At 37.6% G+C, this 27823-nt stretch overlaps 2 protein-coding genes across 7 annotated transcripts in view; one reads left to right on the top strand and one right to left on the bottom strand.

The window, feature by feature from the left end:
* The window catches only part of rab43 (RAB43, member RAS oncogene family), a 37535-nt gene extending 25060 nt beyond the window's left edge, over window positions 1–12475 (bottom strand). The window contains exons 1-2 of one of the 5 annotated variants that reach the window (XM_055184743.2): window positions 12334–12475; window positions 12054–12206 (exon numbers count right to left, since the gene is read on the bottom strand). In XM_055184743.2, the coding sequence (XP_055040718.1) occupies window positions 12054–12206; window positions 12334–12342 (162 nt within the window). In that variant the 5' untranslated portion in view covers window positions 12343–12475. Of the gene's footprint in view, window positions 1–12053; window positions 12285–12333 lie in introns of those variants that run through there. The other 4 variants (XM_055184741.2, XM_055184744.2, XM_073875727.1 and 1 more) reach the window with 4 other exon arrangements.
* A 453-nt stretch (window positions 12476–12928) lies between these two features.
* LOC129427936 (kinetochore protein Nuf2) overlaps window positions 12929–27823 on the top strand; it is a 54886-nt gene continuing 39991 nt past the window's right edge. Inside the window, exons 1-8 of one of the 2 annotated variants that reach the window (XM_073875725.1) lie at window positions 12929–13087; window positions 13526–13656; window positions 13917–13989; window positions 14118–14196; window positions 14284–14345; window positions 14462–14559; window positions 14750–14823; window positions 14916–15009. In XM_073875725.1, the coding sequence (XP_073731826.1) occupies window positions 13534–13656; window positions 13917–13989; window positions 14118–14196; window positions 14284–14345; window positions 14462–14559; window positions 14750–14823; window positions 14916–15009 (603 nt within the window). In that variant the 5' untranslated portion in view covers window positions 12929–13087; window positions 13526–13533. Of the gene's footprint in view, window positions 13176–13525; window positions 13657–13916; window positions 13990–14117; window positions 14197–14283; window positions 14346–14461; window positions 14560–14749; window positions 14824–14915; window positions 15010–27823 lie in introns of both variants that reach the window. The other variant, XM_073875724.1, reaches the window with a different exon arrangement.

Here is a 27823-nt window from a genome sequence, read left to right on the forward strand (position 1 = left end):
AAGTGCGCCATTTGGGACAGGCCGAAGAAAACCGTGAGAAAGCCGGTTAAGGTGTTTATATGCCACATGAAAATGGGGAAATGAGCAAAAACTACCTGTGATGATCATTTTTTGCATATGCCGTTTAAGGGCTTTCCCCTGAATAAAGAAAACCATTTTACACGTTAACATGACCCCGCACTTTATCAGTTTAAGCATAATCGACGCAAGACTGTGCTTGTAAACACACTCAGTGATGTGAGGCGTGTTCGGCTCACTGATCTATTTAAATGACTGACATGCGCATAGAACGTTTAATGTATCAGCGATAGGTGAAGCCATCGAGTTCCAATGGCAATCTTGGTATTTCCAACCGGCAGAGGACGGCATTGACTTACATTCAAAATCATGATCTAAATTTACCCGCTTCGCAGCCTATCAGTCACACAAGATTAAGTTTTAGAATGTGTTTGTAAATGAAAAAAATTGCAGAGTTGCCTATAACAGGGAACTTAAGTATAGTAAAAAAATCTTGCAGCATAAATTTGTTGAACACAACAAGATTTAATGCAATTACAGTTAAATATCTACTCTGCACATTATTCATTCAAGTGCAAACAGGCCGCACCCCCTGCATGTACTTGCATTTTTCCATAACATGCACAGATTATTTTTTGAATCCTGCACACAAAATAATGTCAAAATGTCCATCTTTGCATGATGTATTCGTGTAATTACATAGATTTGTTTAAAACTTCCTTATGCTGTGTGTACATTTGCCACACTTGCTGCATTTTCACAGTTTACCTGCCTAAATGTGTTTATACAGTAGCTAGCTTGCTAGCTAGTAAATCAAATATCCACTGGTTAAATTGGGCTGGAGCTCACCGGAGCACAGCTCTGCCTTCTCGGGTCCACAACACACCCTCAGCTCCGGCGTCTCCTTCAGCAACAGGGTTTGAATTGGGCCGAGGCCAAATATTTTTTATGACATTCGGGTCGTTTGAAATAAAGATGCCATTTAAACCTTTGTAATTTTGAATTTCTCTCCAACCTCTGTAAACATTCCAGAGCAATTTACCTACTGTTTTTCCCAAACTCAGAGGTCTTCTGATAAATGTAATCCCGTCCGGATGCAAATGTCTGTGTTTGCTCGCAATATCTTTTGAAAACACGGTTCTTTTCGTGTTTTGGCCAACGTGATCTGTCATAAGGTCTTGAGCCCCATTCATTCAGATAGGCCTATGGATGTTTTTTTTCCATTCAGCGGAATAAAATAATTAAAGGGGCCATGGCATGAAAATCTGACTTTTTCCATGTTTAAGTGTTATGATTGGCTCCCCAGTGCTCTTATCAACCTAGAAAATGTGAAAAAGATCAACCCAGGATTCTCTGCAAGCACATGAAAAAATAGGTCGTTGAAATTTGACTCTCCTTATGATGTCATAAGGAGCTCTTACTATAATACTGCCCCTTCATCTGCACTATCCAATCACAGAACTGCCATTTAGTACAGAAAAAAGGACAGAGAGAGAAAATAATTGACAGCAAAATTGAGTTTCAAATGCCATCATTGTGATTAGTGGTTGCACTTCATCCGGTCATTTGCATTTAAAAGGACACACCTAAAACGGCACATTTTTGCACAAACTTACAAAGTGGCAATTATAACATGCTATAATACATTATCTATATGGTATTTTGAGCTAAAAGAGCAAACCAAAGATTTATTTGACATCTTAAAAAAGTCTTGTGCCATGGCCCCTTTAAATCAAGACGAGCTGAATATCATACAAGACTAAACACTGTAATATCAGTAACGTTATAAGGTAAGAAACTCAACATTATTTTGTTTCACTCTGGAATAAAGATAATAAATTGTTATTAATCATTATTTCTTCATTTCTTTGGGTTTATTATAAGCAGTCAGTTGGCCTATATAAAACACGTAGGCTACTTTATATGGTTTGCATAAGTTATTTTGATTTGTTTAAATTAAATTAATAAATGACATGTTCTGTAATAATTTTACATTTAAAGCAAAATATCAAACATTAGGCTACAAACACGCATATTCAGAGCACGTAATCTTCTGCAACGCCAAAACGCATGAAGCAGACACTCCTATCTCAGGAATAGCATGAGAATTTTAATCCCGTCCGAATTGGCCAAAATCACAGACGTCTTTTTTTGCGGGCGGGTTAGTTGAAAACGTCATGACATTATTAGACATTGTAGCGATGATAGATAGAGAGGTAAGAATGGTGCACACGTCGAGAAAACTTAATAGAAGTCTAGAAACAAATGATTAAAGTATGTATAGCCATGTCACTGATCTCATTACAAATGTTAAATAGATTACACTGAACATTGTATAGTTTAATAAAATAATGTATTTTGATTATACAAATCAATTACAACCTAATTATAGTGATTGTTTTACTAACTGCTGACCAGCTTGGAATCTCTATGGCTAATTATAAGACATATTGATGCTGATTCAGTATGTCGTTTTTCTTGTTAATTGAATCTTTTGTGGTATCTTATGCTTAGAATTAGTCAAGGAGGTTGAGTCTTATAACTTCCTTCAAAGTTTGATCAATTGTGCATAATGACATGTGCAACAAATGCACATATAGGGTGTCAGACTCATAGATTTGCATAATTTAAAGTTCAGGTTTTAAAGTTTAGGTCAATCTCTGGCACAGATTTTGAATAATGACCATTTACCGTAAATAAGGGCTCCCCCTCCCTACAAAAGCCAATTTAACCACTGCAAATATCTACATGTAAGCTAGCACTATTATAGTAACTATAATAATGTTTTTTATGCTTTTGTGTTACTCAATGAAAGAATCAATTAAAGTTTTACTTACAATTAAATCAGTCAAGATGTCATGTTTTAAATGTTCATTACCTTGCACGCATGTCTGCTTATAACCAGACAAAATGTTTATTTATGTTTGTATATGATATAGCTTATATAAATTGCCCTAAATTTCCAAATAATCCCCATAAATTCCTGTAAATTCCGATTAAGTTTCCAGTTTGGAATGTTTTCGTAATTCCCCAAATTAAGTTTCCTTGGAAAGGTTCCAGATATTTACTGAACACTTTCCACCCCTTTGCAACCCTACTAAAACACAATACATTTGTAAGCAGCAAAAAAAAGACACAACAACAAATCTGTTGCTATGCAAAAAAGCCAATGAACTGTAACTGCTTTTATGCATTAACTATGTTTTAACTACTTTATGTGGAAAATACACTCATCTCTGCATTAACTAAGCAAATAATCATGGCATGGTGAAAGAAAATAATTTTGACAAAAAGCGTCAACGCTAACAATAAAAAAGCTGATGCTTGCTGAGCCTGTGAGATTTTACAATGGTGCCTCATATCAGCTGAGTTAGCATCCAACAATCTGCTGGCTGTAAAATAAGATTACAATACAATGCTTACAATAGCATGAATGAACACATTTGTCGTTTAAAAATGGCAATGTTTCGGTTAAAAACAATTATTTATGAGTTGAGACGTTGGGTCGGATTTGCTAGAAACATCAGTTGTTTTTAATATTGTGCTAGTTGTTGCTTTTCATGTAACATACTGAATGTAAAGTAACTATGCAATGTTGTGTTTCAAACAGAGATGGCGACAGAGAGGCAAAAGTTAATCTCTGCGTCTGAAATTGCTAATTTCTCCCTTCATGACAACTGCGAGGGGGGTGACATTTTTGTAATTCATCTGTTTCAATTATATTAAGCCTTAAGGTTCTGCATAATTAAAGGCGTGCCCACTTAAGTGACCGACAATTATCCATGAGTGATGCACGGTGCAGCACTATTGGCTTCAATAAAGCTCTTCACAAACCTATGAGTGACGTCACAAACACTATATCCATATTTTTTACACTCTATGTGTTAAACAGCCGCAATTTAACCACAAGGAGCAACAGTTTTCCATGTGTGTTTACATTTAAACAGAGCCACGTTGCAGCTTTCTGGCATTTTTGAATACAACAATTGCCTCTTCTTTTTCGATGGTTGACTCTCTCCAGGGGGCTCACGGGATAGTAAATTGTCCATCGAATGCAAATCTTGCAAGAAGTTGTTGGTCATCTGGGTACTTTTCGTCTACTGTTTTTCGAATACTATAAATTCGGACATACTACTCGCCTCGCCTACTTCTTTTTGTCTACTATATATAGGAGTGTGCATTGGCACTGCCCTCACAATTCGATTCAATTACGATTCACCAGGTAACGATTCAATTCCATTCGATTTTACGATGCATTGCAAAGCATCAGAATTCTACTGTACACAACAAGGCAAATTTTTAATCAGTCAAGTGCAACTATTCTCAACAAAACTGACAATAGTCCCTTTCACACATACAGTCTTTACTGGTAATTTACTGGTAAATTGCAGTTAACAGATCATGTGTGAACAGAACCTTTCTGGTAAATCAGTGCTCCCAATTTACCAGTAAAACAGGTTGTAAGATTACCAGTAATTTACCGGTAAGCGCTATGTGTGAACGAAAATTATAGGATTACCGGCATTTAGAACGGACGACGTCAGACCGTGCTGACAGCTTCGGGCCAATCATAGCGTTTTAATACAGATGACGCGTTTACCCCCGCACTGTTTACTGACGTTTCCACACACATATGCTGCTTGAAAGTTGAGCACACCTGAAGTTTACATCCACATTTCTTCACCATAGTTGTTTAAAACAGCTTACCGCCGAATTGCCGACGTCCTTAGCACGCCCTCTGTGAAGCATAACGTGCAAACAGTAGTGTTGTTAAAAACGCATTTTCGGTTTGACGTCGTCTCATTTAATGTTGTTTGGTCATGAGCAACTTCGCGACTGTTTACCACTGACGTGAAAACCGCAAAATACGGACCGTGGATATGAACGACGTGGATTGTTTACAAATACAACACTGAGCTCGCCGCATGCTACAGGTACGTTACTTCCGCTTTCTCAACGAATTTACCGGTATTTTGATACTGATGTGTGAATGATGTCTTACTGGTAAAATAACGGAACGCCACTACGTGTGTGAACAGCACATTTTTGTATTTACTGGTAAAGTCATTCTGGTAAATTCATGGTAATTTACCAGAATTACTGTGTGAAAGAGGCTATTGACAATTATATACCCGAGATGAGAATTTACACACAGCGTAAGTCTTGTCTAGTTTCCCATTAAATTCGTAGAATCCGAAATGTGCCCATATGTCCGCTTTCCATGGAAAAGGGTGCGTTTTTATTTACCCGTCTATCACTCTCATCTCTCTCAGCCATCTTGATTGTTGTTGTTATGCCCCCGGAAGTAATTGAAACTTCACAACTTTATTGTCCATTCGAGGCCAGAAAATAAACAGTGACATAATCGATTATGGCACTTTGCTGCATCGATGCAGAATCGTGCATGCGGGCATTGCGATGCATTGCCGAATTGATTATTGTTGACACCCCCACCATGGCCGTAGCTACCATTGAGGACACTGAGGTCATGTACTGAAGGTCTGGTGTTTTTCGCTGCTTTTTCTGGACAAAGCCCGCCCACGAGCTGTTTGACCGACATGTCAAACAACCAATCACAGTTTGTTTCATCTAGCATCACGTTTCGGACTCCCCGCAATAACGAGCCGGCTGGCAACAAGTCAGTTATTGAAATAACCAGCCACAACCGAATAGTATCTAAATAAACAACATTACTCACCATAGAACAACATTGTGCACTTCATCAACAGCCACACCAATGAGACGCCCCCGTTAAACGTCTGTTTGAAGCATATCTCTCCACTTTTAAACACATACAAGCAACTCAGGAGAACCAAACTTTTTGACTCCACTAATTGCCTCAAGCTAAACTCTTGGACGTCTTTTAGAGAGTATATGATGCGAACTTTGCATATTTTTGAGAATCCAATGTTTAGCTGATCATGATAACTGCTCATTATTATCCACGTGAACACGACTGATTCTCTTCCTCAATGGAGCGTCAGAGCTTTGTTTTCCAGGGACCGAAACTAATCGCGACACTCGCGTCTCCTGGAAATCCGGTTTATTTCAACCAATCAAAAGACGACTTTAGACATTCTCACAGGGTTTCCAGAAAAGTGTACGAAAAACATCAGACGTTCAGCCAACAGTTTGTGGGCATGATGTCTGAGGCTGAGACTATGTCCTCTGTAGTTTTTTTTAAAGTTTCGTTTCATTTTGATGTGAAAATAGCCGACGAGACAATTATCCTTGCATCCACGGACCGCCACGTGCAGTGATGGAAAAACGGCGTTATATATAGCGTCGTTTCCTTACAGCGTTATTTTTTCAGTAACGAGTAATCAAATAAATGACTGTTTCCCCGTTATAACACTGTTACTGACATTAAAATGCTGCGCGTTAGTATAAGTAATCTCACTGAAGCGAGTAAACTCTCATCAGACAGGCAATGTTTTTCTCTTGCGTGTGTTAAGGGGTGGGAGACACATAACTGATGATGATTGGCCTGTGTATGTTAGAGGGAGTGGGACAACCAACCATAACCAATGATGATTGGCTGAATTTCCATGGTTAGCCAACCAGAAGCAGGCTTAGTTCATACACTGTATATACATGCACAGTCCGAGCAGTGTCGTGTTGCCAACTTGTTGATGACTTTGTCGCTAGATTTAGCAACTTAAAAAAGCGAAAAAGGACAAATCTAGCGATCTTTTCTGTCGTGGTTGGAGACTGACGCGAGAGCATGTACAATTCTCTCCACTCACAGGCAGCCCGGTCCTCACGTGCAGTCTGCCCGAGTCGCAGACACCCGCAACGATGGCAAGTACAACAAGCTCAAAGGTAGCGGTCGCAAACACAAAGTATAATAAGCACTGCTTTTATACAAGAATAGTACTATGCAAGAAAGGCAAGAATGTTTAACGTGCAACTTATGCTGAGTAAGAAAGAGTCTCTCCACGTCTGTAATTCTAATCTAATAAAGCAAATTAAAATAAAAAGGCTGCATGCAACAAAGTAAATGATCATTTGGAAAGCCAGCAAAAGATGAGCAGACAAAGAGAAGGAGGGAATGAGAGAAAGTTAAAGGTTATGCAGCAAATAGCCTACAATATGGGATGCAATACGGCTACCAATGAGATTCAAACCTACGCTACTGTTCAAAAGTTTAAGGTCACTTGACTAAAATGTTAACTATGATCTTAAAAATCATTAAATCTGAAGGCTTATGGTTAAATGCTTGAAAATACTTTTGTAGACAAAAATATAGCTGTGCCAAACAGATTAATTTTTGTTATTAGAAAAAAATATATATTTTTGAAATAGATGACTTACACTGAATATTGAAGAAAAAGCAGCAAATAAGAGCCCATATTATATATAAATTCCTTCTACACTTTTTAAAATTCATCCTAAATTTAAAATTTAAGAAGCTTCTTGAAAAAAATGACACAGTTTTGCAGTTTCTAGGCAAAGGGTGACTTGCACTTCATATGATGAAATTTAATAGAGTTTTGGATGCTTTTAGTCACCAACAAAATTCTCACAGACACAGTTACATTTGTGCTATGCCGTAGTTTGGACGTGTTTATTATTATTCTGTAATATGGAAAAAATATAAATAATAAAAAAATAATGTCCTCGGTATTTGAAAAATCCTGGCTACGGCTTTGACCCCCACTATATAATATAAAAGTAGGCGTTTCGGACGCAGTGACTGTTTGCAGAATTGAAGGGATAGTTCGCCCAAAAAATGTATTCAGTTAGTCATCAGTTATTCTCATGCTGTTCCAAAACATTTACAAATGTTTTATTTGTTCTGCTAAACACAAAAGAAGATATTTTGATCAATAATTGTAACCAATAACTTTCATTTTTTCATCCCTACTATGGAGGTGAATGGTACGGAGCCCTTCTGGTCACCCCCTGGAAAAAAGAAAACAATCCGCGATCACGGTTTTGTAATTCGTCCCCTCAGTTTATAAACCGTACTCACGGATTATTAAACGGTTCCCTCAGTTTTACAAACCGTGCACTTGGATTAATAAACCGTACGCACGAGTTAACAATCCGTTCTCTTAGATTTGTAAACCGTACCATCAGTTTTTGCAATCCGTACCCACGAATTTATAAACCGTGCGCACGCTTTTGCAATCTGTTCTCACAGTTTTGCTAACTGGATTTGTAGCCCCTCCCTCATTTTAGAAATTGCTATTCATTCTTATTCATTCTTTCCAAGTTTCCTATTAATGTTTGATATTTTCGGAAATTAATAAAGTTTAAACCGTGTTAAGCTGTTTTATACGTTCCTAACTGGAAACGTGCTTTAATATTTACGAAATATTTTAATCGGATGCTACAGTAAACAGATATCTTTGTGTAAAATTAACATGTTATTTAGATTTATTCATCAAATAAAATAAGTATTTAACTAACAAATGATTTCTACATATCCTATATATTTTAATCAATAGGCTTGCTATATATTTTCGTTTTTAATTGCTCATTTCAAATTCATATTTTATGTATTTAACATCAACTTATTAGGTAAGATTAAAAGATTATTTAGGGCTCAGTCACACCAAAAGCGTTTATGGCAGTTGCAGGCGCCTTTTTTGAATGATATTCTATGGGCAGGGCGCGTTTGCGCGCTGTTTATGCGCGCCGAGCGCCTTGCGGTTTTCTGCCGCCTGCCGCGCACGCGTTTTTGAAGGAGCGCTGAGCGCGGAGGAGCGCCTGACGTCATTCGCGTCTTCCATTGTCCAATCGAATGAGGGGAGAGGCGGGCCTTACGTTGTGGCGAGGGAAGTTTACAGTTGCTTTGAAGAACCGGACTCCACTCGCTCACTATCTCCTGCGTGTTTGTGTTCCTCTTATCCTCAAACAAGGTCAGAGGAAGCGCCCTCTTTTTAAAGTTTCTGCTAATATGACAGTTAACAGCAAAAGAGCGCTCACGCTTCAATATTTGATTGACAAGACAGCTGACTCGGTGGTTGCTTAGCAATATGAAAAGCCGCGCTGCACTGCTCTTTTTTAAAAAAGGCAGTGCGTTGCGCCTTGCGTTTGCAAGCGTTTAAAGCGCTTTTGGTGTGACTGAGCCCTAAGAGCTGCACAATTATAAACATATAAGTTTTATATACCTATAATTCTTAATTATTGTAAATCAATATTATTTGCATTTAACATCAACTTCATGCCAAACTTTTATTATGATTTACTTAATTTTTTGGTGAAACATTTTTACATTATGTTTATTATCTGAGCTAATGTAAGCAAAAAAGTAGTTAGAAATTAAGTAGATCACATGTTAATTTAAGGATCAATGAGAAAATAATCATCAAAGGAAACTTCTGGGAAACTTTTTAAAAAATCCAGATAAGTTTGGAGTTTATTAATATTTAAACTTAAAATTTGTACTTTGTTAATTAAATATTGTCTTTGTCCTTGCGTAAAGTTTTTTTATCTGAATACTTGAAGTTATACTGTTATATTAACTGGGTAACAGCTTTCTGTGCAAATACTGCTAGAATAATCGTGACTATTTGTATTGTACGTATTTATTTAGGTCACCAAAGTGTTAAAATAGCTGTCCTCTTTGAAATGTGTGTAAAAGAATCAATTTCTGGTCATATTTTTAATGCACAATGAGCGGGTATATGAGCCACACTCTGTAAAACATTTACTATGATTTATTCAAGTTTTGGTAAAACATTTCATACTTACAAATACTGAGTAAATTTGAAAGCTTTAAATCTGGTATTAACAATAATTAAATTGATTTCCTATTAAAAATAAAATTGAGTAAAAATAAGTAATTGCAAATGTTAAGTAGATGTAGCTGTTTTTATGAATTTTATTTAAATAAAAAATGAGTTGAATTTACTTAATGTAAAGTAAATTTATTTCATACCATCCTTTATGAACGATGAACAAAGCAATTGTACACAATTATTTTTATTTAATTATTTATTTACACATGACATAACTCTACAGTCATCATGAAACTCCAAAAATGCCAAACAGTACATGTTACAAATACAATGAGCTGAATAAACTCTGAAAGGTTGCAGAATCACTTCTTAATTCCAGACAGGTGGATCAGCAGAATCCTGCACCTATATTGTAAATGTAATTACTCATACTCCACACTTACCAGGATTTTTGAGGAGATTCGGAGATGTTTATTGTCTGCAAAAGACGCAATTTCATCTGCTGCTGAATAAAACCCATTTGCTTTGTTGATTTTTAAATTAACACGTGATCTACTTTGTTTGCCTATATTTACTCAAATAATAGGCTACAATGTAAAAATGTTTGATTGTCGATGTTATGTTGATGTTAAATACATAAAATATGAATTTTAAATGAGCAATTATTATTATTATAAGTTTTAAAACGTGTAAATATTTAAGTGTGAAATTCTCAAATATATTGATAATCAGATATAATAATATTGATTTACAATAATTAAGAATTAAATGTATATAAAAATTATATGTATATAATTGTGCAGCTCTTAATAATTTTTTAATCTTACCTAATAAGCTGATGTTAAATACATAAAATATGAATTTGAAATGAGCAATTAAAAACGAAAATATACAGCAAGCCCAAGCACACTGACCAAAACATATAGGACATGTAGAAATCACTTGTTAGCCAAATACCCATTCCACTTGATGAACAAATCCAAACAACATGCCAATTTCACACAAAGATATCTGCTTACTGTAGCATCCGATTAAAATATTTCGTAAATATTAAAGCACGTTTCCAGTTAGGAACGCACAAAACAGCTCAACACGGTCCAAACTTCACCAATTTCCGAAAATATCAAACACCAATAGGAAACCTGGAAAGAATGAACAAGAATGAACAGCAATCTCCAAAATGAGGGAGGGGCCACAAATCCAGTCAGCAAAACTGTGAGAACAGATTGCAAAAGCGTGCGCACGGTTTATAAATTCGTGGGTACGGATTGCAAAAACTGATGGTACGGTTTACAAATCTAAGAGCACGGATTGTTAACTCGTGCGTACGGTTTATTAATCCGAGCGCACGGTTTGTAAAACTGAGGGAACAGTTTAATAATCTGTGAGTACGGTTTATAAACTGAGGAGACGAATTACAAAACCGTGATCACGGATTGTTTTCTTTTATCCAGGGGGTGACCAGAGGGGCTCCGTAGAATGGTGCTGCTCCTCTCTGCTTAATTACAAATATCTTCCTTTGTGTTCAGAAGAAGAAAGAAATGTATGCAAGTTTGTAACAAATTGAGGGTGACTGACTGATGACAAAATATTTATTTTGGGTGAATTATTCCTTTAAGGCATAAAAAGCGGGCTTGTGATGGAGTGCTTCTAAGACTCGTTTTCAGATTAACTTTATTTTAATCATTAGTCAAGAGTTTTGTTGTCTAACAACAATCAAACTCCAAAATCCCAGACAGACCTATATAAAAGGGTCTGACTTTTAAATATAATATAGCAACAGGACTCCAAAATGGACTCTAGTTTAGGTCAGAAATTGTTTATACGGTAGTTTAACTTAGTCACTTTGACGTGGCTTGTTGAATAACTGCTAAAAACTTTGACCTCTTTATCGATCTCTTCAATCATTTTCACTTTTATTTTCTCCACGTCATAAGTGCCAACGTTTAAAGGCCGTTTAAAGTCCTGACTCCTCCTATACAAACACTTACTACGGTTACTATGGTATTTTACAAATCAGTTCGATGACAGATGTTACTACAAGAAAAAAATACTATGGTAACGATGATAACGTCGTATTGGCTTGATATGGAAAGAAAAAAATCCAGCTTAAAACTGTTAAAAAGCACCGTTTGAAAGAGATCTGGGCAGATGACAAATAAGGGTGAAACCGCATTTTTTCAAAAAAAAGTTCTAAATTGCTTGAGAATTGTATGCATTTGTTAAGTTCAAATACTGTTGTTGATTTTTTTTCTCATTATGGTGATCTTTGCAACAGAGACATAACATTGAAAGATTTTAAAGTGAATAACTAACTTATACGCTGGATGGCACGGCCTAACTTACAGCACTAACCTTCACCCTTTTCCCCTGTATTTCCAGCGTCTTCATAGTAAAATCCACTCCAATTGTGCTGCCCTGTTTCTCCATGAAAATACCGGTCTTAAATCGCTGAACCACGCAAGTTTTTCCGACACCGACATCTCCAACCAGAACTATCTTGAAAACAAAATCGTAGCTGTCATCAGACTCCTGTAATGACATAGCTGTGCGGTGAGCTGAAGATGATGACTGTGATGATTATTACTGTGACTGACGTGGAGAAACACACAAACACAGACAGCACCTGTAACATGCCAATGCGGAAGACATCAACAGCGCTGCTTGAGCTTTAGGTGTCCCAGCGCAACGCCTGACTCATTTACCAGAGTAAACATGCAGGTGATGAATGAGCTACTCGATGCAGTGGACATCACTGGAGTATTATTACCCTTTAAACTTGATCGCACCAATCCTATTCGTATTCAGCTAAACAGGTCCGCACTGTTGAGAGTTGAATGTTGACGTCGGCATCTAAACGACCAATCAGAATCTTTGTTTACGCGGACGCTGCCAAAACTGGGCACTTTTTTACTGCAAGTGTAGGCCCCTCTATTTACTTACACATTTTTATAAAATATTCGAGAGCTTGACATAAATAGAAATTATATAATTATATCTTCATTTTTGTTTTGTTTTTTGTAGTCGCTTGGTTTGAGCCACAGACGTCATTTGCTTTTTTCTATTTGTCTTATAAAAATCTAACGTTAAATGCATTCCCAGGGCATAGCTTCATTTCAACAAATAAATTCTACATAACATTTAGCCTTACATGACTCACATTAACGACAACAGTTATAATATATGATGGCCATATGAACAAATTAGTTTCTATGATGTTGACGTCCCCGCATAAGTTATTCAGTAGGGGGCGCAGCATGAATAACTTTACCCTAAAACGTGACGTAAGCGAATGATATCCGTTTGCCGGAAATGACGACGGAGGCGCTAAAAGTTTAAATTTGCTCCAGTTGACGGCGAGGGACGTAAGCGTAAACCTGGTTAGTGAAAGTGTTAATTTGATTTTGTTTAACTTTACAGGCTTTGTTCCATTTTCAGTAATGGCGGCTCAACAGTATGAAAAAGACGGTAATTTAATTTTGTGTCGTTGAGGTTCACGCGTTCGTGTAACGTTCAAGTGTTTGTTTTGGTTATTGATAGCACCGTTATGGTGTCGCTTTGGATGAAAACTGCCTTAAATCTAACGCTATTTGATTTTGCTATATTTATTTTTTAGTTTATCTGACTGATTGTGAACATGCATGTCTAACATCATTGAATCTTGTAATATTATCTTTTTGTTCTGTTCGCACTCGTTAATAACAAACGGTATTGTTGCTATACAAACATGACGGAACGCATGGACGCTTGTTATTGCATGTCAATTTATATTTTGTTTTGTCTTATAGAACCTTTTGTATTTTATTTTATTTATTTAGCGGCAGCCATGACTCAAAACACTTTTCCGGTGTATAAGGTGGATGCCATTGTGCAGTTCTACCGAACTGAAGTTTTGACCGGACAAGAAGCCAAACATTTTACAAAAAATGATATCACTCCCAATCCAAAGGTAAATTATACTGTTTACAGTCTGATGTGTAAATAACCGTAGTTTGGGCATTGTTGGGGTGAAGAACTAGAATAAATATTTTCGTGATTTTAGTATGATTAAGTGCTTTTTTATTTTTGTGTAAAGGCAGAATTTCCTTTCAATTTCATTTGCATAATTGGCCCCCATATTTTTATATAGTTACTAGTATCAGTTGAAAATAAAATCAGTTCAGTCCTAAAATATTGAATATTGTCGAATTACCCTGTTTTCAATTGCAGGCAGAATCTATTCAAAGACTCTACATGAGAATATTGCAGCTTATTTTTCGGTTTAAGCCCGAGCGCCATTACGCAGTGAGTGTTGCTGATCTGCTGAGGTCAACGTTTTATCAGATGCTTGAGATTTACCAGATGGTTGACATTTAACATGTTTAAGTAGTGTTTGTTTATTTTGACATAATATCATTTTATAACTTTACACAATGCCATTGTCTGAAAATGTTCAGTACCCGATGCTCTATGAGGGGGTTACGCCAATCATGAATGTATACACGCGCATGTAAGCATTGCAGTTTTTTTTCTAATAATTTTAAAATTACATAAATGTCTATATTGTGTCATTGTGTTTGAAATGTGTTTCTTTTAGGTGCCAGTTCTTACCGATTTGTCTTGTGTATGACTTTTCTCTGAATGATATGATTAGCCCCAGTAAGCTTTTATTTTGCATTCATATTCAAAGTATTGAATAAGCATTTTTAGTGATAAACTACATAGACGATTAGTTTATTGTATGTGATGCAAAGTGATTTTTATCACTCTGGCAGAGGCAAAGCGAACAATCACCATACTGAGTGCAATCCAAAATTTCTTGATCTTCAGAAAGGGGAGGTTGGAAGTAACTGCTGCCCACCAGCAAAGTTTTGTAAGATGCATTTTATCTTTATTATTTAAAGAATTTTTAATTATATTTTCTGAACATTATTATTTATTGAACGTTAAACTTATCTCAGTTGTATGAATAGGGTTTGATTACACCGATTTAAAGCTCTTTGTTTCTGCCACATTTTTCTCCATTTTAACATTGTGTGTAAAACATTTCTTTCTCTTCCTAGAGGTCAGATTTGGACAGACTTCAAGCATACACAAGAGAAATAAAAGAAGCTGAAAAGAAGATTGAGGAACTTAGGTAAGTCAAATGCTTATTATAATGAATGCTTATAATAATGAATTATTAATATAGTAATTATTATAATAATGAAACCTGTTCTCTCTGTGCAGTATCATTCCTCCTGAGCAACAAGCAGAGGCTGAAGAGCTGGCTGCTGCCCTGACAGAGCTGACGACTAACACACAACATGAGTATCAGGCTGTGGTGAGCTCACATGTTTAGTAACAATGACCATTTTATCAGCTTAAATGTCCAAATCAGTGGTTTTTGACCTTTTCAACTCAATTTGACAAATTTAAACTTGAGTAATGACACTAACAAAAAAAAGTGTAACGCCCGGTAAACTTTCACAACAATGGAGTAGTTTATCAACCAAAGTAAATAACTAGTATCAGGGCTCGACATTAAGGCTTGTCCCGGACAAGTTAAATTTCAAACAATGTTTCTTCACGTTATGTGCTGTTAACGACAGAGCAGAACGCGCAGCGCAAACACCGAGCGGAATATTGAACGGAGAGTGCGGCACGCCGACACACACACACAAACGTTTACATGTTACTGTTATTGTTACTAAACAAGCTGCGCGCGCATTAAACCTGATCGCCGAACACGGAGGGGCGGGAGTCGCGAGACGGCATGGAGTGGAGTGGAGAGTGATGTTTCTTCAGGCTCCGGCGTGAATATAAATGACTTCACTGTGTGTCAAAAAAGACGATTTAAGTCCGTATTTTTTCTCTTCTAACGTTCGGTAAAAACACATAATGGGCTTAAAATCTTGTTTAAGAATCTGTTTTATAATGATAATCTCTCTTTCAGCGCTCCTATACGTGTGTGTGCGCTGCGCAACAGCTGATTTTAAACTGACAGAGTTCGTCACTTCAAGAATCCCACACAAACATTACAGCGTAAATTCTAGGATTAAGATTGATTTTATATATAACAGATAATCTAGATACATTACCCTATACGTTTTTTTTTTTTTTTAAAACATGGTAATGTTTTAAAGATGCAAAAAAAAAATGTTTTAAAGATGCAGTTTGTATTATTTGCGCCGATAGATGGCGCCAGATCAAACGACAACAATGATGTTGTTTACTGACGCTCTGAAGCAGCGTGGAATTATGGGATTTGTAGTCTTTAACTCAACCGCTGATGGCCATGAATCAGACGAGAATGAGAAATCACGTTGATGGATAAGGTAATAATCAAGTCTTATAAATGTTGCGTTTGATGACATAGTTTATTTCATTATGTAAGTTAATATGTGTGATGTTCAAAACGAAATGTTCAGTCATAGATATTATATTAGTCCAAATTCGAGGGGTAACACAGCACAGAATTAAGTTTTCAACTTACAATCTACAATGATTTTTCACATAATGTATTGACAGTACAAATCTTATTTTGAAGTGTCTTAAAATGACAATTTATATTGCTGTACAATATCTTTGATGTGCATATCGTCCGCGGGAAGACACGCTGATTACAGTCTACACACTAATGTTGTGATCAATATAATAGCATACGTTTTTTGAAGGGTTACGAATCAAAACAACTCACCCATCGCGTAAAACACAAGCAGGATCAGAATCTCGGTCTAGTTAAATGCTGTCGTGAAGCTCTCCATCCAGATAATGCAACAACAAATTGATCCTCTCTCGTTTTGTTCCAAACTCTTCTTGGGTCGTTTGGTTGGCCCGTACGCTAAAAAGTAAAAAGTGAAAATATATGTTTATTTACACTAAATTTGTGCTCCAGTCGCTTCCTTGGCCGCCATTTTATTTTTTCAAGCTCGACCACTGTTGTCATGTGGTTTACGTCAGTAAAGGCGGTGACAAAGGGTCACATGGATATTAGTCTCGCGTAGCCAGACTTTCAATACTGAAGGTCTGGTGTTTTTCGCTGCTTTTTCTGGACAAAGCCCGCCCACGAACTGTTTGACCGACATGTCAAACAACCAATCACAGTTTGTTTCATCTAGCGTCACGTTTCGGACTCCCCGCAATACCGAGCCGGCTGGCAACAAGTCAGTTATTGAAATAACCAGCCACAACCGAATAGCATCTAAATAAACAACATTACTCACCATAGAACAACATTGTGCACTTCATCAACAGCCACACCAATGAGACGATCCTGTTAAACATCTGTTTGAAGCATATCTCTCCACTTTTTAACACATACAAGCAATTCAGGAGAACCAAGCTTTTAAACTCCACTAACTGCCTTAAAGAAAACTCTTGGACGTCTTTTAGAGAGTCGATGCCGCGAACTTTGCATATTTTTGAGAATCCAATGTTTAGCTGATCATGATAACTGCTCATTATTATCCACGTGAACACGACTGATTCTCTTCCTCAATGGAGCGTCAGAGCTTTGTTTTCAAGGGACCGAAACTAATCGCGACACTCGCGTCTCCTGGAAATCCGTTTTTTTTTCAGCCAATCAAAGACGACTTTAACATTCTCACAGGGTTTCCAGAAAAGTGTACGAAAAACATCAGACGTTCAGCCAACAGTTTGTGGGCGTGACGTCTGAGGCTGAGACTACATGGATATTAACGTCATTGACAGGAGACTGCACTGCCCCGTAACAATGTTTTGAATGGAAATTTTCTCACGATTTACAAGTAGTTGAAAACATTACAGATATTGATAGTAATCAGCTGGACAAAATATATATAACACTGGCCTAGTGGTTTTTAGACATTTTACTGCAAATATCTTACAAATTGCACCTTTAATGTTTTGCTTTAGTGTTTAAGTCAGACAATCATTGAAATGTAGGAAAAATGAAGAGAGAGGCAGCAGATATAGCATCAGCAGCAGAGTAGCAAGAAGCAAAATGAATCTTAGTAAGATACATTTCTGTGACCTAAATTCACATGATTTTCTGGTCTCTATAGTTTTTTCAGCAATGGGAAATATAAATTCTGTTTTAAAAGTACATTTCAAAAGTTTTATTTGATTAAATAGTTAAAAAACCATGAAGTTGAATTATGACTATAAACTGTATGTTAATTCATTTTAATTAAAATTAAAGTATTGTAGCAATTGTATGTTATACATTATTCTGATTAACACACCTATTATACTTAAAAGTATTTTAAGGTTGGATGATAGAGATTTTATGTGCCACCAGAGTAACTGCTGGCCCCTGCCTGGCCACTGATTAGGCAAAAAAAAAAAATAAGTTTGGTTCTGGTTGGTTGTCAGTTTAGGTGATGGGTCGGTAGGGATTTTATTATTTTTTTTTTCCAGTGGCAGCAAGGGATAGGTAGGAAATTGTTAAATATTTAAATTGAATAGTGAATATTTTAGGTGACTTTGGCTATATTGCGTGTTTGTCTCACGCAGCGCAGAGCCACATCTCCACGGATTATCTCTTTTTAATTGTGTGTGTGTGTGTGAGAGAGAGAGAGAGAGAGAGAGAGAGAGCAGGAACAGTAAATGCAGCTGAACGAATACACTGCGTGTTTTAAAGTAAAAAAATAAATAAATAACGAAACGCAATATGTGGAGGCCGGTGTTGAATCTGTTTAACTAGAATTAGTCTAACTTATGTGTGGGAAACACTGTATGATATGAAAAATATCTTACGTGAGCCTGTGTCTAAAGTATAAAAGTGGAACTCTAAATGTCATAATCAGGGCTTGACATTAACTTTTTTGCTCACCAGCCAAAGTGGCTAGTTGTTTTTCAAAGTTACTAGCCACTCAGCATTTTCACTGGCCAAATTTTTGTTGCTGGTAAAATAAATTGTATATGATTAAACTTGACTTTGGCATACTAAAATGACTTTAATTCGAGCAAATTTACTTGCTAAATTAGATGCAGACTGAATTTCAAATGCAGTCTGACTACCCAAATTAAGACAACATTTATTAGCTGGTATATAGCTGGTATATCAGTATAGATCATATCATATATTTAGGTGCATGAAAAACATGCTAGTAAGTAAGGCACAAATAGATTAACTTTGAATGAATATATTAAAAGTAGAGCAGGGGTGTAGAAGAAACACTAATTCTAAACTGAAAAGATAAACACAAAAACCATCGACAACCACTTTAAATATTTATTAACAACAGCAGTAAATACTTTCAAGAAATGTACATTAATTTTACTGTCAGCTAGTTTATGCATTTGTATTTTATAAGCTTGATCATGGTTACTGATAAAAGTGATTTAAGACTTTTTAATGACAAATGTTGAGAGGGCATTATTGTTACATTAAAATGATGTGCAAACCTCTCAGCTGGCGGGTTTTCTTTGATTTCGTGTGCATTCAGGTATGCGCTGAATTTCTCTTCGCTCTTGCACTGAGAGTGTGCACGCAATTTATATCTAATCAATCACTTCCATGCAATTGTTTTATCTTTCCCGAAGTGTGTATGCGCTCAGACTGCGTCCTCTTGTGCATTTCGCAAATCCATCAGCTCTCGCGCGCTCTCTGGAAGGTGACGCTTTGGTCCGCAATGCCCCGCTGATCGCGTGCGCGTCTCTCAACAAACGTGCGTTGCGCTGGGTGCAGAGTGCTCATGGGAGTTGTAGTTTCCCAGTGTCGCATTGCGTATTGTTTATCATTTCGCATAACTTTTAAGAAAACTACAGTTAAAAAAAGTATATTCAACCTGCCAAAGTGGCTAGTGGGATTAGTTGTCTTACCCGCCACGGCCGAAATCTACCCGCATTTGGCGGGTGTTAATGTCAAGCCCTGGTCATAATACCATAAATTCAAATATTATAATTCACTTTCTGACCGCAAAAATGAGCCTTGGTTTGTCCTCTCTGGAAGAGAAAAGCCCACTTGCATATCGTTGTTCAGCTCGTCTTTTTTGGTCTGTAAAGGGCGATTTATAGTCGTGCGTAGGTCCTACGGCGTAGCAGCGACGGCGTAGGTTCCGCGTCGGTTTTCATTTATACTTGTGCGTCGCCGTCCGCGTCGACGTGCAAACACACGCGAAACCGCTGGTTGGCAGTAATCACGCGTGTAACCACAGTAGCAGCAGAAGTCGTCACAGAAGAAGAAGCTAAGCAAGTAAACCCACAAACGAAGAAGAAATAGCAACTTGTTGTGTATAATTTGAGAAGACCAGCAATGATGGAAGTAAATAAACAGCGACTTATGTTTCAGTTTGAGTTAAATCACTCCTCAACTTGGCTCGTCTTTGTTTTCACCGTCTCAAACGGAAATACCTATGACGCAGTTTTTTTACCTGACGGGAGGGGTTCTGGTGGACCAATCACAGCGCTTACGGTCCGCGTAGAGCCGACGCGCTGTTAGAAAATTTGTGAGGTGCGCGTCAGGCTACGCAGAGCTACGCACAGGCTACGGATAGCCTACGCCGTAGCTACGGCGTAGGACCTACGCACGACTATAAATCGCCCTTAAGTTACAACTTTCGGCGGGGGCAAAAGATTACGTTTCTGTGCACGAAAACGCAGCTCGAATGCACACCAAAAGTTACCAGTGCTTTTGTAAGTGACGACAACGATGTGTGAACGATTGTGTTAACGACCGTATAGCTGCCTTGTTTTTAGCATTGGTAGAGGATGTTGCAACGCGTGCTTTACAAAAACGGCGCTGTACTAAAAGGTAAATTATAGTTCGCCTCAAAGTTTTTTTTATTTGTGTATTTATTTAATGTGTATTATTTCTTCCCCAAGCTCATAAAATAAATTTGGGTCGCACATAAATTGGCAGGGTCGGTCGGAAACCGGAACCAAACTAATTTCTTTTTATGCCTTAGCAAAACACAAAAGATACATTATATTATAAATCTTTACCCGGACAAGTTACTTTTGTGCATGGACAAGTGAAACACAAATTTACTTGTCCAAAGGACAAGTTGCTCAAAAAGTTAATGTCAGCCCTGAGTATATTACCCTAGTATAAATCTGTCTCTGCAGAGTTTAGCTTCAACCCTAATCAAACACACCTGAAGCACCCTAATTGACCTTTCGCCGGCCCCTCCCCCAAAACGGCCATTGTCCAATCACACATCACAGCAACCGTTACTATGCGAGCACCTCCGACAAACATTCACGCCCGCAGCGTTTGTGAGCGGTGCATACAATGGATTAGGGTTGTGCCGATAGACGATAGTATCGTGTATCGACGATCTTCAGACATATCGCCAATGGCTGGCTTTCATGGTGATAGTCAAGACGATAGTTGGCGAATGGATATTATTATTATCATTATAGTTTTATATTAACACCGACAATGCATGCTTTTCCTCACATGAGGGTTTGTGGGCTTCACTTTACGCGGAGGGCTTGTAAAGAGAGAATTCCTTCTTGCACGTACCTGCACTTAATGCGCGCGTCTTGGTCTCCTTCTACCACTAAATCCAGCGCGCCACGTCATGAGCAGCTGCGCTTCTCTCTGTCTCAAGTGAACGCGCTCTCGCGTCTGTCCGAAGTCTAAACATAAACTAAAGTAGTAATCCTTATTTGTTCAGTTTAATGCATTTCAGGCGAGCTGATGCAAACTTTACTTTTTGTTTAAAATATGACCCGCTGCATATTAGCGCCTCTCTCTCACTCTCGCGTACGTGCAGAGAGCTGCGCTCTGTCCGAAGTCAGATCACTAGGTATTAATCCTGTTCATGATATGCATTTCAATGAGTTGTAGCAACACGTCCCTCGTGTTTAATATATGATTGTGTTTAAAATATGATCGCATTCTGCTGGACCGATGCGTTTAAAAAGGCACCTCATGAGAGCACCACTGCTTGACACGTGTAGTCTTCTGCAACAGCACTAAATAAATGCATTGAATAGTTTGTATGTGCGCGCACGTGTGTGTGCATGCGCAGATGCATGTTTTTACAGTTATTAAGTAATCATTGTTAGGGTTTTAATGACGCGCTCGCATTAATGGCATCAGTTTTAAGAAGGTTGCGGTCATGACGGTGTTACAGTCTTGTTTTTTTTGTCCACCCATCAAGTGACTTGTTATAATGAGTAAAAATTAACAAATAAAAAGAGTAAACTACTGCCACGCCCCCCGATAATATTGTGTATCGCCGATCTCACAGGCTGACGATAGGACGATCTGAAAATAGGGCATATCGCCCAACACTACAATGGATTAAACATTGTGGACTGCCCCATTCAGTTAAATGTGTAGAACATTTACAGGGCTCGAAATTGCGACCGAATTTTAATCTGTGCGACCTTAAAATATATTTGGGAGCATTTGTGTGACTGCCCATTTTGTTGTGAAGCGAGTTGATTGTGATCCTGCGTGCTGGCGCTGTCCCAGGTTCAGTGTTCTCTCCAACGATACATAACCAATCAAATTTCACCATTATTTCCTTGCGTTTAATGAAGACCGCAGATTGGCTAATATGAGCGTCAGTCATTCCTTGTTGCCATGAAGCGCGGAAATGTGAAAAGACGAACGCGTTGTGAGCATGACGAGAGCGAGCCGATTACAGCCAAGGTTATTACTGTATTTTTTGACGACGATCCGGATTCAAATGTAACTCCACCACAGGAAAATACGAGTTGACGTTAAACCTTTCGTAGAGAGACTGTGGCTTAAAGATGTCGAGTGTCTCCGCTATGAAAATGTAACTTACTGTGTTTACTGTAAATCCTGTAAAACTGCGTTAATGGCGGAATCAAAACATTTTAAGCGCCAGACGTACCTTGCTTAAACATGGCAAAAGTGCCAAAAACACAAGACGTGTCATGACAAATGTGTTTATTGACACGATGGAGACACCGACCTGTCTGTCAAAGTGTGTTTGATGGTGTATGTGCGCATGCGCTGGTGAATGGACATTCGACAAACATCCTTGTGGTCCATGTTGCTGTGGAATACGAAAACCTACCCCTGAGTTTCCCAATCCCGTAAATGCTGTGCAATTTTTATTAGAGCCCGACCGATTTATCGTTTTGCCGATTTTATCGGCCGATATGAGCATGTCGCAGATATATCTGTATCGGCGTATAAGCCGCAGATATGAAGCCGATATGAACGTTCCTTACAGAAAACATTAAATGCTTTTGAAAGATGTAAGTACTTGTTTGTCCAGCAGAGCGCGCCCTATTGGTTGCAAATGGCGACCCAGGTCACTCACTGGAGTGACACCAGCCAATCCCCCACCCCCTTCACTTCAGTCAGTCTCTCAGTTCAGGTGGCGGCCGCGGCAGTCACGCGGTTTCTTCAAAACATTTTACACCTGGTATTAAGACGCGCTTTGGTCGATTGGATTATAAGTGGGCGAGAGAGACACATTCCCGTTTAGTTTTGGTGTGTGTATAATCCGTCTCTTTTGTCCACTTGCGAGTTGTTTAAAACACAAGCGGTAGAAATAACCCGAGGCGGAGAAAGGACGCGTATAAACTGACGCGCAGTCTGTCCAAGACACATTCCCGTTTAGTTTTGGTGTTTATAATCCGTCTCTTTTGTCCACTTGCGAGTTGTTTAAAACACAAGCGGAAGAAATAACGCGATGCGGAGAAAGGACGCGTATAAACTGACGCGCAGTCTGTCCACGACACATTCCCGTTTAGTTTTGGTGTTTATAATCCGTCTCTTTTGTCCACTTGCGAGTTGTTTAAAACACAAGCGGGAGAAATAACGCGAGGCGGAGAAAGGACGCGTATAAACTGACGCGCAGTCTGTCCAAGTACAGCTGCTTGTGCTGTTACCAAACATGCTAATTTCAAAGCAATTGATTAAATAAGCTCGCGCAACTTTACACCCTCGCTAAATAAAAGAGGCAGAGAGCAGACACTTTAGTTTTATAAAAGTTTTATAAAAGTCCCGGCAGAACACTGTGGGTTCGTGTTATAAAAACGTTGTGCAGTACATTAAACATAAGCCTACATCAGTATGTTGTCAGTAAGTCAAGCATTGTCGTCTGAATGGTACGTTTCTAATTATTTTGTGAAGTACATAACTTAATGTAAAGCTAATAAACAATGACTTTATAAGTTTCCATTTTTTTAAATCAGCCCAATATAACATTATTCTCATCAAAACTGACAATGAAATTATAATAAGTCAAGTTTACTGTTTTGTGCACTTATATCAGAATCATTTTGGATAATAAAGTTTATTGTTAACTTGTAAAACACACCTGCCTATATTACATATCTTTGTCACGTCATTTTTAGTGTTTGATCACCACATTTGTGGTGTGATCATTGCAAAAAAGTATTTATATATAGTATATTCTGTTAATGTATATAGTGTATTATATGTACAGTAGGCTATTGTAGTATAATATACTGTAGTATATGTGTACTGTACTATAAAATGCACATAAAGAACATCGGCCGATATATCGTTATCGGTCTTTTTTTACTCCCTAATATCTGTATCGGCATCGGTCCCAAAAAATGCATATCGGTCGGGCTCTAATTTTTATTATATTATACATTTTATTTATTATATTATCTGTCCTGCAACTTTTAAGACAAATCAATTTCCTATTTGTGAAATCTGAGTATCACCATAAATAAAACCATTATGATTCTCAAAACAGCTATCCTCAAAACAACAGACAGAGAAATTTAAGTTAGCTTTGAATGGCTTTGAAACACACGTAGGTTTAGCTAGCCAACATACCCTTGTATTTTAACAAAATAGCTACTCGCAATAGACATTAATAGACAATACCATATGAAAGATAACTTACTCGGCAGTGCAAGAGCATGACTGGTCCACAAGGCTGTGCTGATTGCATTTGAGTTACAGGTCATGTGGTTTCTCATTTTTTGCGTGAGACCGGTAAGCATTAGCCTCGATAGTAGTCATGTCTCCTTCATTGCATATTTTTATATTTTGAATATATCCCTCCACTGCATACTGTAACCACTTTTGCCTTGATCTGGAGGAAATCGCGGAGGTATTGCTCCAAAAAATGTCACTGACACGCACGGGTATATCGCTTTCCGTCATGGCAATCTGTCGCGCTGGTCATTTGTTTGTCGGAAGTAGCAACAGTAACTAAGGGGGGCTGGGCTCGGCAAAAGGCTAATTAGCTACTTCATGGGCCTGTTTCAGTAAAGAGGTTCAACCAATTCTGAGTTAACTTAAACTCTGAGTTGACTTACTCTGAGATGGGGAAACACGAAGTCTTCGGATACAAAACAGCTGAAATTAGTTAGTTCAGTCGACTCTGAGTTAAGTGCATGCACGGCCACTATAAAAAGCCATCATCAATGGAGCTCCTATATTATGATTCACCATGGCAACGGCATTTAAAAAAAGGTCTGAATCCTTTTTCCTACTAAAATTGAAAGTTTTGCTACAAGTGTACTGCAACTATGAGGGTATATTTTAAAGGAAAAAGTTGTTGTTGGAGATTGCTAATACAAGCATTAACGTTTTCATCAGTTAAAATATCAGAAGTAAACAAATTGAGGAGGACTGTATGCTATTACACAATATAGTCATTTGCATGCAGATGCAATCCCCTGGACAAAAAGATGACAGCAGCTAAAAATGAAATTAGGCCTAAAGGGAATTGCACACCGGCCGCGCAGCTCAGAGCCGCACAGCGCCGCGCCTTGGAGAACTCGGAGGTATTGTAAAGCGGAAGTGCACATTAAATAGCGCGAGCTTCGTCAGATAGCGTCTACTTCAAAATGTAAAATATACGTTAGCAGCCAATGTTAATCATTAATGATGTGGGACAAATATGATGTTATTTAACGTTAAACTATGTGAGTGGCGCTGTGTGGCGCGACAGGGATTTGAGCAACTTCCTGAGTCACAGCTAGGCGGTGCGGACAGGCGCCACCTGGCGGTGCCGGTGTGCGTATACTCATAGAAAGCAATGTGTTCGTTTTTTTTTTTTTTTTTTAGAACGGCGCTGAGCTGCAATCCCCTTAAGACTTTGGCATAAAAGGCTATGAACTTTATGAATAAAACTGAAATATGCCAAGCCGGTATTCGTACTCCGATAGTACGTTTGCCCTAACTGCTGCACACAGCACTAGTACTACCCACTAAACCAGCGATTCTGATAAGCGGATTCATAAGAAATGTAAAGGCAACTGTTCAGATGTAAGCGCACAGCCACAAAGACTGATATTAGTCATGTAATGATATTTATATATCTAAAATCACTAAAGAAAACTAATACCACTTACATAAATGCAAGTGGATATGACAAAAATCCTCTCGTAAAATAAATCTAACTTTCTACAAATGAATGCAACATCATCTACTGGATTCTCTATAAAAGTATATTACATTTTAGTCACTTAGATGGTCTCTGATTTATGAAATTAATATAAATGATCAATATATAAATTAAGTATTAGGTTATGGTCACACACAACTAGTTGTTTGTCACATGTATAGTAGACAATTTTTTTGACTGTACAGGGCTCTCAAAATTTTAAAATCCCTGGTAGCCCTTCAGGCAGACACTCTTGAATTTTTGGTAGCCCGAAATTAATACATGTAGCCTGAATAAAAATACACTGTTTAATGTAGAATATTGATAAATCCTGGATTTCCATGTAAGCCAACTATTCCTGCCCATCCCCAGCTAACAAACGTTCCCCTATTTTCCAAGGTTTTTGGTTAGCCAGGAATGTTTTCTTTAAGAAAATAAAAATTCCGCTAATGAATTATGTTAGACTCTGAGGTAAAACGAAATGACAAACACACATTCTATTCGCTTTAGGAAAATATCTTACCACTGCTTTTTAGTCACCCATCAGCTTGTAACATTATATACTCTCAGTAGCCTAGACGTGTCAAATCGATCGGAAATCACTCAAACATATTTTCCTTCTCACATATTTAAGTTACTAACTGAAGAAAGGAAAAAATAAACGCTAAAACAATGTTAGTCTATGAGGTAAAAATGAAATGACGTTATTTTATTAAATGACTTGAATTCGTGCTTTTTTGCTGAGCACAAGAGCAAGCAGGTGCTCGTGAAGAGTGAAGCCGGGAGAAGCGCGTGCAGAGGGTTGCGCACATATCAGACGTGCACATTAAAGGATGACTTTATTTATGCTTTCACTTAATTTCCTGACAGTTTCGCTTGTTATGTGAGGATAATGACTGACAAGAGGACGCCGAAATACATACAATATAATTACCGTACCTAACTAAATCTGAGGCAGCAGTCGCACTGATGGGTGCACGCACCAAGTCATGTCTGTGCGCGTCTGTTCAGCCGTGCACAGCCGCATACTAAAGTCCAGATGATGCCACTCTATTGAGTTGGCTTATGAAAACATGACGAGACTAAAGTGAGTTTTAAAATAAAAATAATAAACTTACTCAATCACTATTGGCTCATGTGATGGACATCAGAAATGTTTTGTGCAAAGCAGGGAAAGGGAAGCAAAAATGAGAGATGATGATATATATATATATATATATATATATATATAATTATAATTGATATATATAATTGCTCATTCAATGTTCGTCAATGTTAGTTAATACATTTATATGATAAACAAATTTTAAATGATGCATTTGTTGGAGAGAATAATCCTGATTTTTTTTTTTTATTATCTGTTCTGTTGTCAGACATAAAACGAGTCGACTATAAAGTAGTGAGTAAACACGATGCAGTCACACATTGAGTTTAATCCAACCAGCTGTTCCTTTAACTCTGCTGAAATCCTGATATATAAACTCGGATTTATAATCGTCTGACAAAATAACCATACATTTACATTTGAAGCCTTACTAACTGTTTTCTCATCATGTCTTTTTGTGTTATGAGCTTTTTTATTTCAAATGTGAGTTTTATTGTATGTTGCGTACAGGGTTTGACAATCACTTTTTTGCTCACCAGCCAAAGTGGCAAGTTGTTTTCCAAAGTTACTACCCACTCAGCATTTTCACTGGCCACAATTTTGTTGCTGGTAAAATACATTTTATATGATAAACTTGACTATGGCATCCTAAAATGACTGAGTAATTGTACTCGATTTAGCTACATTAGATGCAGATTGACTTTAAAATGCAGACTGACCACCCAAGTTAAGACTACATTATTTAGCTGTTAATATCAGTA

The sequence above is a fragment of the Misgurnus anguillicaudatus genome, chromosome 14 (genome assembly GCF_027580225.2).
Source record: "Misgurnus anguillicaudatus chromosome 14, ASM2758022v2, whole genome shotgun sequence".
Classification (NCBI taxonomy): Eukaryota; Metazoa; Chordata; class Actinopteri; order Cypriniformes; family Cobitidae; genus Misgurnus; species Misgurnus anguillicaudatus.